Genomic DNA, 13,175 nt, shown 5'->3' with positions numbered 1-13,175 from the left:
TTCTGATAATTTTGGTCATTTCTTCTACTTGGACTTAACATCTAATAATAGAAACTTATTATTAATATGGGATACATGGATCAAATTTCACTATCCTGTATATCATATAAATAAGATGAGTAATTAGAAGTATGTATTATATTAATAGGTCTGTTTTATAAAGTTACTCCTGAAAAAGTAGTTTGTTTCTTTTACTAATCTAAATTCTGTGTAATGATTAGAATGTGACACTCCCTTTTGATATAGAGGGAGTGCCATAGGTTATAATTTTTAGTAAGTCTCACTGGTGTCTGATGTCCATATTTAAAAAGTCAAGTAAGGAGCTGTCATTGTTTATCTTACTGTGCAAGTGTATATGGTGAAATGTGGTTTTTAATAGTTTCCATGTTAAATTTTTTAAAAAAATTGTATTTGGATTTAGGGAACCTAAATTCAAATCCTACTCTTCCACTTAATCTTGGGCAAGTCACTTAACTTCTCTGCGTATCAGTTTCCTTCTCTGCAAAAGGTGGGGGTTGTATTAGATGAAATCTAAGGTCCATTTGCTTGAAATCAATGATCCTAAGTAATGAAATCTAAGAATATTAGTATTTTTAGGAATTAAATTAAAATTTTCAATTAACAAACATTAGTTTCTCTCAATTCTGTTATCTTCTTCCCAACAATTCCTCCCCTTCAAACACCTCCCTCCCTCGCCCCCGCCATACACCCTGGGGAAAAATAAAGAAAAACAAAACCCTCATAAAAAAAAATATACAGTCATGCAAAACAAATTTTCACATTGACCATGTCCAACAAATATATTTCATTCTTCATCTTGAGTCCATCATCTGTCTGTCTAGAAATAGGTTGCATGTTTTATCTTAAGTCCTCTGGAATCATTGGTCATTGCACTGAGTTCTCAAGTCTTTGAAATTTTTTGTGTTTATAATGTTTTTAATAAATACATTGTTCTGCTGGGTCTCCTCACTTCACTCATTAGTTCATAGAAGTCTTTCCAGGTTTCCCTGAAAAAGTCACTTTCAGTACTTCTTATAGCACATATAGTATTCTGTTACTTCCGTGTACTGTAATTTGTAAGGCCATTCACCAATTGATGTGTACCACCTTATTTTCCAGTTCTTTGCCATTACAAAAAGCTGCTATAAATATTTTTGTACATATGGGTCCTTTTACTCCTTCTTCAGTCTCTTTGGGGTATAGATATAATTGTGGTATCAGTGAGTCACAGGGTACACACAGTTTAGTATCTTTGGAGCATAGTTCCAAATTGTTTGGCAGAATAGTAGTATTAAGAATGCTAGTGTTAAGGTTTTCTAAGGATAACTTTGTATAGCATCAACATTTTGGATTTCTAGTTAGGCTATTGAATGTGTGTGGTTAAAATATGCTCAGGTACTTACATAAATTTGAAATATTACTATTTCCAAGAAAAATTTTAAAGAGTAAAACCTTTAATATGTTGAATATACTGTCCTAAGTTTTCTTCCTGTTGTAATTTAAAACCACAGAAATGTTAGAACCATGGTGTTAGAGCAGTGGTTATCAAAAGGTAACTAACAGACCACTAGGAATGCCCCAAGTGGTCTAAAACACATTTTTGCTTACTGTCTTATTTTTATCTTGTACATACCTATAAATTTACATATAGCCTTCTGAGGTACTGTGCAAGTTCCTTAAAGCAAGGATTGTTTCTTTTTTCTTTTTTTTCCCTCCTATTCTAATACATCTAACACAGTCAGTACCTGTCACATAACAGATGCTTAATAAATCCTTGTTAATTGATTAATTTCTTCTTGGCTTGAAATATTTTTTTCTTTTACCCAAAGCACTGGGAGTTTTTTATTTATATGTATAGGCTTGTTAAATTTTGAATTTCATTTAAATTTCATATAAACTGTGGGTTATATCTTACACTTTTCCCTTTGGTTCTAGTAGTTCTAGGCAGTTTCTTTTAAAAATTTCATGAAATAGGGATTTTTTTCATAATGCTTTTCAGGGAGCCCAGTTATTTTAAAAATCCAATCAATTTTTTTAAAATTCAAAAATAGTTTACTATTATTGATATCTTGTTTTTCCATCACCCATACTTCCTAATATATCTCTCTCTCTTACCCTTTCTGAGTCATTTCTTATTACAAAGAATAACAGGAGGAAGAAATTAAAAAAAAAAATCAACACATTAAATCTGAAATTATTTGCAGTAGGTGATCCACACTTATAGTTCCCTGCCTCCTTAGAGAAAGAAAGGAGGAGAGAACATTGTCACACTTCTTTGGTATTAAACTTGGTCATTGTAATTTCACAGCATTCAGGTTTGATTTTTTTGTTATTTTTTCCATTTGCATTGTCCATTTGCATGTTGTAGTTTTCTTTACTTTTTCTTAGTTCTGTTCACTTTCTTTTATATCTTTCCACATCGATGTACACAATTTAATTATCCATTCATCAATTAGTGGACATCTACTTTGTTCTTTGCTAATATGAAAAGTGCTGCAGAAAAGACATGTTTTGTTATGTATCTTGGGCTATCTGCCTTGTAGTAGAGTCTCTAAGTCCTAGAATAGACTTTAGTAATTTTCTTAGCATAATTCCAAATTGTTTCCCAGAATGGTTGGATCAATGAACAGTTTGACCAGTAGGATATTAACATGCCTGTCTTCCAACAACTCCTCCAACACTGACTATTCTTGAAAGGTGAAACCTTGGTTGTTGTTGTTTTTTTTTTTATACCATTTTTCTTTTAATTGATTTGGAGACATATATTGATGTAATTGTTAATGCTTTGCACTTCTTCTTTTGACAACTGTATGCCCTTTGATCATTTATCCATTGTAGAATGGATCTTGATCTCAGTTATTTTTGTTAGTTCCCTCTTAGACACTTGCTGGAGTTCTTGATGCAAAGATTTGTTTTTTTTTTTTTTTCCCAGTTGATTATTTCTCTTCTCATCCTAGTTGTATTACTTTTGTTTGTGCAAAAGATATTCAATGTCATATGATTAAAATTATCTATTTTATCTCCTGTGATTGTCTCTGTTCATATTTGGTGAAATATTCTTCTTCTAGTCATAGCTGTTATATGTCTAATTTAAAAAAAAATGTTCTTACCTTTGATATTTAGGTCATTCCCATTTGGACATAGTGTAATATATGATGTAAGATGTTTATCAAAACTTAATTTCTGTCAAAATACTTTTGGGTAATTCTTGTCTAATGGAGAGTTCTTCACCAAGTAATTCATGTTGTCATGTTGATCAGTTGATTCTGATTCTTCCTTATCAAATCTGATTTACTTTTTCATTTTTTAACTCATACCAAATAATTTTGATAACTGCTATAGAGTGTAATTTTAGGTTGAGAAGTCCTATTTCCTTTCCCCCTCTTATTTTTTTTTTTCATTTTTTACTTACGATTCTAGATTTTTTTTCTTGCACATGATTTTGTTTCTGTTTTGTTTAGCTCTACAAAGTAGCTCCTTGATGGTTGGATTGGTAAAGCGCTAAATCTATGAAAAAATTTTGGTAATATTGTTTTTCTTATATTCGTATTGCCCAGACATGTGTACTAAGTACTCCATTTATTTGAGTTCTTTTTTTGTTTTCTTTTTTACTATGAACTGAATAATCATCAATATACACAAACATTTTAGTATATAAAGAACAAAAAGGATGATTGTATAAGAAACTTTGTACTCTGTTTAAGACTCAACATTTCTCTTACATGTACTGATCTTCCTAATTTGAATCTAAGTCCCTTGAGGGTAGGCACTGATTTAATTTTTTTTTCCTTTGTATCCCCTCAATGCTTAGTCCAGCATCTGGCATGTACTATGCACTTACCATATGCTTGTTTATTGATTGAATAATCAATATTTTTGGGTGTGTATTTCTTTTCTTTTGGGGGGATATATATATATATATATATACACACACATGTCTGCTTATATGCATTAAAAATAATTATTAATCTTCCTTTAGAAAGAAAAAAAACGAACACTTCTGTTACCGCCCACTAATTCAATCCTCCTGCCTTCCTCCCCAGCAAAAAATCAACACATTGCCCCTATCTGATAATATCTGTTCCATTTTGTTCCTTTCATCCATTACCTCTTTTTTGATTGGTAAATCTTCAGGCTTCTGAAATCAGATTGGCTGCTGTGGTAATCTCAATTGTTTATCTTTGTGGAACATTATGCAATTGTGTATATATACTTGACATATATACACATACATATATACACATTCGTATATACAAATATATATGTAAGTATATTTGTGTGTATGTGTCATCCTATTTCATTCATACTGTTGACGCAATTAATCTCTTTGCATATTTTCTAATATTTTCTAAGTAAACAATGATATCATCCACGAATAGGGATAGTTTTGTCCCCTTTTCCTATCTTTAGTTAGTCAGTCAGCAAGTATTTAATAATGATTTACTATTTGGTAGGTAGTATACAAAGTGCTGGGCTTATAAAAAAGACAAACACCGTCTCTGCCCTCAAGAAGCATACATTCTAATGGGGACGACAATATTGAGTTTGGAATGAGTTTAGAATGACATAGAGTTTGTGGTGTGAGTAGCTGGGAGGATAGTGCACTCTCAAAAGTACTAGAAAAGCTGGGAAGATGAGTTTTTGGGGAAAGATAGCAAGTTCTGTTTTGACATGTTGAGTTTGAGATGCCTACAGGACATCCAGGTCAAAGCGCCCAATAGGCCTTTGCTAATGTATGATTATAGCACAGGAGAGAAACTAGGGATGGATATATAAGGCTGGGAATCATATGCATAGAGATTATATTTGAATTTTTGGGAGTTGATGTAAACCTCAAGTCTAAGAGTATAGACTGAAAAGAAAAGTGGGCTTAAGACAGAGCTTTGATAACTTTAGAGAGGGCAGTTTCAATTGAATGATGAGGTTGGAAGCCAGCTTGCAGAAATTTTAAAAGACTGTGATAAGAGAAGTAGAAACATTGAGTGTAGATAAGTTCTCAAGGAATTTATCCATGAAAGGGAGGAGAGATATAGTAGGGTAGATGGCAGGGATGATAGGATCAAAGAAGATTTGTTTTTTGTTTTTTTTTTAAAGGCTGGAGGAGATTTGCATATATATTACATATTTATAGATAACATAGTTACAGTTTGAGATTGAAAGGGGGGAGATAAATTGGGAGGCCATTGGCATTAAGGCTCACAGAGAAGTTTGCCTTGGCAACAGGGATTAACTCTTAATGTGAGACAGGAGTGCAGCTAAAAGTGGAAGATGAATGGTATAGAGGGAGAAAGGGGAGCTCTTGGTGAATGGTCTAATGAACTATGAGGTGATGTCCTCAGTTAAGGAGGGAAAGGAGAAAGGAAGTTCTTTGGGAGGCTTGAGGAAAGACAAGAATATTTGGAACAGCTTCTATGGAGAGTGGCATAGAGAATTGTTTAAGGGAGCAATTGAATGTTTGCTGTGTTGCAGCGAGGCCTTGCTTTAGATTAGATGACATAAATTTATAATGATCTCATTCTGTGTAGTTTTGTGATTTCCTCCAGTTTACTTCAGCACATGAATGGGAGTGTAGTAGATGGTGGAAGTAATCCAGGATTTTGTTTTGGCAAGCCATGATTGAAGATAGTACTAAGGGGAAAGGGATTTTTAGCATAGAGTTGTGTTAGTTTTATGAAGGGCCTAAAGAAGGAAGGGAGATATGTAGTCAGTGGTAGCCTGGGAAGAAACTGAATGATGGAGGCTCACAGTCATGAAGGTCATAATTAGGTGTTATAAAGCATAGAGAAAGATAGAATGATGAAAGATAATGATTAGATAAAGGAATATCAGAATTTATGAACAAATAAGTGAAACACTGGTGGATGATATCAGGGTAGGAAGCCAAAAGGTGAGCTTGGTCTTATTGCTTACCATACATCCCTGGTGCTGCAAGTCCCTTAAATTACTCTTGTTTTATTGCCGTTGTTAACATCTAGAACTCGGTCAGATAGTGACAAGGAAAAGGGAAATCTTTGCATTATTCCTGTATTTATTGAGATTTATTTATATTACATGTATTTTTATATATTTATATTATTTATTGTATTTACTTAGTATTTCCCATTTGCAAGTAATGATAGCTTTTGATTTTAGAATATGCTGTTCATCATTTTGAGTTTAAAAAATGTGTCATTATTATAAGATTACATTTTATACGCAGAATGACTAATCATTTATAATCCAGTTTCTTTAGTATTTTGTATCATGGAATTAGCTACGTCTTATTATTATTTGCTATTTATGTTTTTGGTAATTTGGTCTTTTTTGGAACATTAAAAAAAAAAGCAAATGAAACCTGTGTTGTGTTTTGCATTACAGATTTCTACAAGTACTTCCTTCTTGCCCTGAAGATGAGAAGCTTCTGGCTGATATCATGTGTTTTATTAATAAGTTACTGAGGGAACATAGAAATGGTCCAGTTATAGAATTTCTAGATTGGATTCTGGAAATACTTCTTAAACATGTAAGATTGTGTATATGAAATAATAATTTTTTTAGGTTTGAAGTAATCTCTAAAAATTACTGCTAAAGTATTACTGGAAAATTAATAGTTTATGGAATTTTGCTTAATGTATCTATACTCTGTGGCCTAGTTAATGATCAGGCCCATAATAATGATTCCTTGTTGACTAGATATTAATTATGTTGAATGATATTTAATACCAACAACTTCCATCTACCTTGTGCTTTAAGGTTGTACACTTCTCTTTTTCCACCACAACTCTGTGAGGTAGATAATACAAGTATTATTTTTCCCCATTTTATAGATGATTAACTAAGGTTCAGATAGGGAACTGTTTGCTCATTGTCACATAGCTAGTTAGTGTCAGGGATAGAATGAGAACCCCATTTGCTGAATTCAGTGTTCTCTTTGCCACTACAACTGGAAACATTCTCTAGAATAAATACATTTTTAAGGATTCTCTATGTACTAGTCCCTGTTATAGAAAATTAGGAAGAAGCATAATGAATTATTTACAGTCAGGAGAAACATAAGTTTGCATCCTATCTCTGATACTTACTACTCCTAATAATAGCCAGCATTTATATAGTGCTTTAAGGTTTGTAAAGTACTTTACTAATATTATCCCATTTTATCCTCAACAACCTTGGGAAGTTAGGTACTATAATAATAGCACCTAATAATAGAAAATAGTCCTCATTTTATAGATGAGGCAAGTGAGACACATAGAGGTTAATTGACTGGGCAAGGGTCACACAGTTAGTGTCTGAAGCCAAATTTGACCTCTTTCAAAAAGGTGTAATGAAATTGGTAGTTACCTTGTAGGCCTTTTGTGAGCCATATGAGTACAATAATGTATATCAAGTACTTTGCAAGCCTTAAAGTGCTATATAAATGTCATCAGCTCTTATTAACAATAAAACTGTTTAGTGTATTTATATGCTGATATCTTACTGAGGTGCAAATAGAATCAGGCAGAGATACACCTCTACAAGAGTAGAGGAATAAGAGGGTTGGGAAAATAGTTCAGAGGAAGACTAGGATAAGAGCTTAGGTTTTGGTTCTTGTTATAGAAGATAACAGTATTTATTCTTACAGATACTTTAGCTTTAAGTACTTTAAGGTTCCTTCCAGCTCTAAATTAATCATCCTGTAACCCTAAGATCCACATACTAAGGAGCCTACAAAAAAACTCAAATGAAGTAAACACAAAAAACTGCCAGCCTGATGAACAACAGATCCTAAGGAGCTATTGCTCTTTCAAAATATCATGTGTGAAGAAATGCAATTTTAAGAAAATAATGTCTCTTTTTGTTCCCTGTAGTCTTCTTTTATTTACTGAAGAGTCAGATTTCCATTCAAACATAATCAAGTGATTTGGATAGTTTATGAAATGTTTAAAAGTTTATTTTTTTCTACATAAAAATGTTAATTTTACATCTACTATATATTGCATATATGTATACATATATAGTCGAGAAATGTAAGGAACTTTTGAGTAAATTTGACCACACATGCACAATTTGAGAGACAAAATACATTGTAAAATTTCATTTTTAGACAATTTTTGCCATAGTAAAATAAAATTTTATTATCACCATTATATTTTAATTTTTAAAATATAATTCCATTTAACATTTATTTTGAATTACTTCAGAGCCACCCTAACATAACCTTATTTATCTTGGTTTTTTGATACTTTGATTATGATCCTGGCAGTAGGCTTTCTTATCTGCCAGAGGATCAACCTAGCTAAATACACAGAGATTCAGCACCAATAGTTTAGCCAATGATTGATGAATTATTTAGACTTAGTAATCCAGGAAACAAACAGAAATAACAAAACAGACTTCTTTCATCTGTAGTCTCCTTTCTTCAGTGTTAATGACAGAAAGGGGTAAAGGTGGGAGAAGGTCTATTTTAGACTATCTATAAACATTAATGTAACTATTGGTACTCTTAAGTACAAGATCCTTGTTCAACGATAGTCCCGTTCATCAATTTTTTGAGGAATTGAATCATAACAATATTGGAATTTTCATTATAAATGCAACCAGAAGATGTTTCAGTCAAATGGAAAGAATGATCATAGGCTTTTTTTGTACAGGTAAAAAAAGGTGTTGGCCAGATTGGTTTTTATCATGTTTCAAAGGCAGCATAAAACATTATTTTATGTTAGTAGAGTTTATGGAGAACTGAGGAGTCAGGAAGATTCGAATTCAAAACCAGTCTCAGATACTTCTAGCTATGTGAACCTGGAGAAGTCACTTAACCTCTGCCTGCCTCAGTTTCCTTATCTGTAAAATGGAGATAGTAATAGCACTTACCTTCCTGTGTGTTTGGGAGGATAAAATAAAACAATACTTGTGAAACACTTTATAAGCCTTTTTAAAGCAAGAGTTGTTTTATCACTATTATTTCTACTTTTAATAATAATTGTCTTATATTGCTCATGAAGAGCATAAACAAAAGACGTCTATAAAGATAATTCTGTTTTATGCATTTAATATCTGTTGCACAGGATGAGCTAGAGAAAGTCCAAGAAATTATATCAACATATAGTATAATACTGAGTTACTTCAGTACAAAGGTCAGCATAGAAAAGAACAGTGAAAAAAATGGCTCATAATTAAGAAAATAAAGAGTCCTAAGGTCTTTAGGTGAGATAGAAGCTTTATCTATGTATCATAAATATTTTTTCAAGAAGAGATTTGGGAGGTGCTGGACATGATATAGTGAATCATGAATAATATCAGTGAATCAACATACATTTTTGTGGCAGGCACTGTGCCAAGTGCTTAATCCAGAATTTACCCATTTTATTTAAATTACTGTTTGTATTCAGATGTTTGTCATATTTAACAATAGCTAAACATTTTTCTTTGTTTTGTTTTTTGATGAGGCAATTGGGGTTAAGTGACTTGCTCACAGCTAGTAAGTATTAAGTGTGTGAGTTCAGATTTGAACTCAGATCCTTCTGACTCCAGGGCTGGTGCTCTATCCTCTACACCACCTAGCTGCCCCAATAGCTGAACATTTTGAATCTTCTAGTAGTTTATTTAAATAACTGTTCAAAAGTGTTTCAAATATTTTAATTGTAAAAATGTTGCTTTTTTTCCCTTTGAGATTACATAGAATTGCAAAATGTTTACCTCTCAGCTGACTTTTTTATGCTTTATTTTCACTCACTTCACTGAGGACATTGCATATTCTAATTCTCTTGTTCATTGATGAGTATAAAATTGGATATAAAGAGGAAAAGTAGTATGTGCATAAAGAAAACTCATCATTCAAAACTCATCATTATAGAAATCACTGTGTTTTTGAAGTCAGCAGTGAAAAAATAATGACATGTAGGTATTTTAAATTAGAATTGAGTACTAAAGTCCAAAGACAAAGATTTCAGGAATGAGTAGACGCTTGTGATCACTAGGCACCAGTTAGATTAATCTGTTTCCTCCTTTGCACTGTACTTAGAAAGGGTAATTTATTCTGCTTTCTTAGAAGTAATACTCCTAAGGTTCATTTAATCTAAATTTTAACATACAAATTTTAGCTATGTTAAAAACTTAAAAAAATCTCATTTTAAAAAGCAGTCTTTCTAGATACAAAGCATAAGCAGTAGATATTTTAAAGTAATGGCAATATGCCACTATGAGATCTATCCATCTCATTCTCTTCCATCCCCTTTTCCTTTTGCTTTCAGTCTTTCCTGACATTAGAGTCTTTTCTAGTGAGTCCCTTCTGTTCATTATGTGGCCAAAGTACTTAAGCTTTAGTTTTAGTGTTTGACCTTCCAGTGTATAGCCTGAATTAATTTTGTTAAGTATTGACTGATTTGCTGTCCTTGCTGTCCAACGGACTCACAAAAGTCATCTCTAGTACCACAGTTCAAAAGCATTGATTCTGTGGGGCTCAGCTTACTATATAGTCCAACTCTCAAAGCTATACATTGCAACTGGACTTTGTCAGCAAGGTGATGTCTTTGTTTTTTCATATTCTGTCCAGATTTACCATAGCTTTCCTTCCAAAGAGCAAGCAATTTTAATTTCATGACGTCCAGTTGTCATTTGCAGTGATCTTTGAGTCCAAGAATATAAAATCTGACACTGCTTCCATTTCTTCGCTCTCTATTTGCCAGGAAGTGATGGGACCAGTTGCCAAGATCTTAGTTTTTTTTTTTGTTGTTTTTGTTTTTTGATGTTAAGCTTCAAGCTAGCTTTTACACCCTCCTCTTTTACTCTCATCAAGAGGCTTCTTAATTCTTCTTCATCTTTCTGCCATCAGAATAATTGGTATACATGTCAAGAAAATCCCAGAATTGAAAGGGCTATCAAATGCTATCTAAATCCAACCCAAACCTGAGGAAAAATGGCTTTCAGTGGTACTCAACAATTGGTCAAATAGCCATTGTTTCAATATTTGCAGTGAGGGAGGACCTGCTGTAGCAATCTATTCCACTTTTGAATAACTGATTATTATGAATATTTTCCCAACATGCTGAAATCTTTCTTTGTACTTTCATTCAATCAGCAAACCTTATTAAACATCTACTATCAACTGGTCACTGTGTGAGGTTTGGGGATGCAAAGACCTATCCACTGATTATTTTTCTTCCATCTGGGACCAAGCAGAATAAGAATAATCCTTCTTCCATTTGGCAAACTTTAAAATACTTGAAGACAGCTATCATATCCATCATATGTCTTCTTTTCTCTAGGGTAAATGCTATTTACTTCAACGAGTACTCAAAGTGTGATTTTGAAGGATTTTACCACACTATGCTCTCTTGTGGATACTTACTAGCTTATATATGGGCCAAAATTGAGCATAAGACTACAGATGTGGTCTGACTGGAGCAGAATACAGCAAGGCTAGAACCTTTCTTTTAGACACTGTGCTTCTCTTATTATATTCTAAGATCGCATTGGTGATCATATCAGTTCAATTTTCCACTGTCCTCAAATTCCTGTACCCCTTTTCATGTTGCAACAGGAAATAGCTTTCAAAACTTCAACCCTCAGTTACCCCAAACCATCTGCCTTCTACTACTTGTATGTTGTTCTGTACCAGTAGGGGGAGTCATACAATAGTGTTGAATAAATCTACTACAAATTTATGTCATCTTATCTCAAATGGTCCCTCATGAGTGCGCTGAATGTTTTTACTTTTCACTGTTGATTTTCGGTTGCACTCCCCAATCGGTTCTAAAACTTCTCTTCTTTATTAAAACTAACTACATCATGCATTCCTTCTCCTGAGCAGACTGCCTCATATTCAAGAAAATAGAAACCTGTCTTGAGCTCTGATTTCTTTCCAATTAGAGATCTCAAGTGCTCTAAGTAACATCCATCATGTTTCCATTCCATATATTGTCACTCCTATCTTTGAACAAAAGGTGACCCTTCTCTTTACTAACCCCTCCACTCGTGTCCTTAATTCCATATTTTTTCCATCTTTTTTGGGAACATGGACTTTCTATCCTCTGTCTCTTAAAATATTTTATAAATGTTGTTATTAATATTAAGTAGATACCGAGCCAGCTTTGGAGTCAGGAAGACCTAGTTTTTAGGTCCTACTTCTGACACATACTGGGTATATGACCATGGATAGGTCACTAGCTTTTCAGAGCCCCAGACTATAAGTTGCAGAACAGGTGCAGATATTGATTGGCATGGGAAGTTTCCTCATTAGAGGGAATTCCCTTTACCAATGAAATCATAGTACTTTTGGCAGAAATATTAAAAGGAAGCTGGAGCTTTTACCTCTTCCTTTCCCCATTTTTTTTTCTTAAAGGAAAACCCAAGAATGTATCTTATTACAAACAGGATTTCATATGTACACAAAATTTTGAAATTTTAGAAGTGAATGGAACCTTAGAGTTTGTCTAGTCCAAGCCATTTTAAGCCATTTTTTTTAAACAAATGAGGAAACTGGAGCCCAAAGAGGGTAAGTCATTTGCCCAGAGTTGTACCAGTTAGTGGTAGAGCTTGGAGTACAGGAAGGTCTTATAACACTCAGACCAGTGTTTTTTTTTACTATGCCACATTCATAGCCTGCATATTGCCTTTTAGCAATGTGCATGGGCAGCTAAGTGGCACAGTGGATAGCATACCAGGCCTGAAGTCAAGAAGATTAATCTTCCTGAGTTCAAATCTGGCCTCAGATGCTTACTAGTTTTGTGCAATCCAGGGCAAATCACTTAACCTTGTTTGCCTCAGTTTCTTTACCAGTCAAAGGAACTGGAGAAGGAAATAGCAAACCATCTCGGTATCTTTGCCAAGAAAACCCCAAATGTGGTCACAAAGTGTTGGATGTGACTGAAAAGTGACTGAATGGCTATGTGCATACTTCTATCTATTTCTCTGTTTTGGCTAATAAGAAATGTGGTATTTATTTTATTCATTTATTCAGATCATGACATAATGCATTGAGACTTCATAGCATATTTAATATCTTGTTTTTATAACAGTGTAACTAATAGTACTTCAAAATACTAAAGTATTAGTAATTCTATGAAATTGTTTAGGAAGTTTTAGTATTTAGTATTATTTTAGTATCATAGAAAAGAAAATTTTAAGCAACATCTAAACTAAAAACACTGTTGACATAGAATTTTTAGCTGTTATGCAATTAAAGTCTTGGTATGTGTGTAACTTCATTGTTTCTGCAA

At 33.2% G+C, this 13,175-nt stretch overlaps 1 protein-coding gene across 4 annotated transcripts in view; it reads left to right on the top strand.

Annotated features, from left to right (window-relative positions):
- RTTN (rotatin) overlaps positions 1 to 13,175 on the top strand; it is a 206,593-nt gene that overhangs the window by 79,106 nt on the left and 114,312 nt on the right. For all 4 annotated transcript variants that reach the window (XR_003568290.1, XM_027852445.1, XM_027852446.1 and 1 more), the window contains exon 26: positions 6,358 to 6,502. Coding sequence is in view for 3 of the 4 variants with exons in the window: in XM_027852445.1 (XP_027708246.1) it covers positions 6,358 to 6,502 (145 nt within the window). In the remaining variant the exon portion in view is untranslated. The remainder of the gene's footprint in view (positions 1 to 6,357; positions 6,503 to 13,175) is intronic.

Source organism: Vombatus ursinus, unplaced genomic scaffold (assembly GCF_900497805.2).
Source record: "Vombatus ursinus unplaced genomic scaffold, bare-nosed wombat genome assembly UNPS02009573.1, whole genome shotgun sequence".
Classification (NCBI taxonomy): Eukaryota; Metazoa; Chordata; class Mammalia; order Diprotodontia; family Vombatidae; genus Vombatus; species Vombatus ursinus.
The sequence above is the reverse complement of the archived record's forward strand: the minus strand, read 5'-3'. Positions and strand labels throughout refer to the sequence as shown.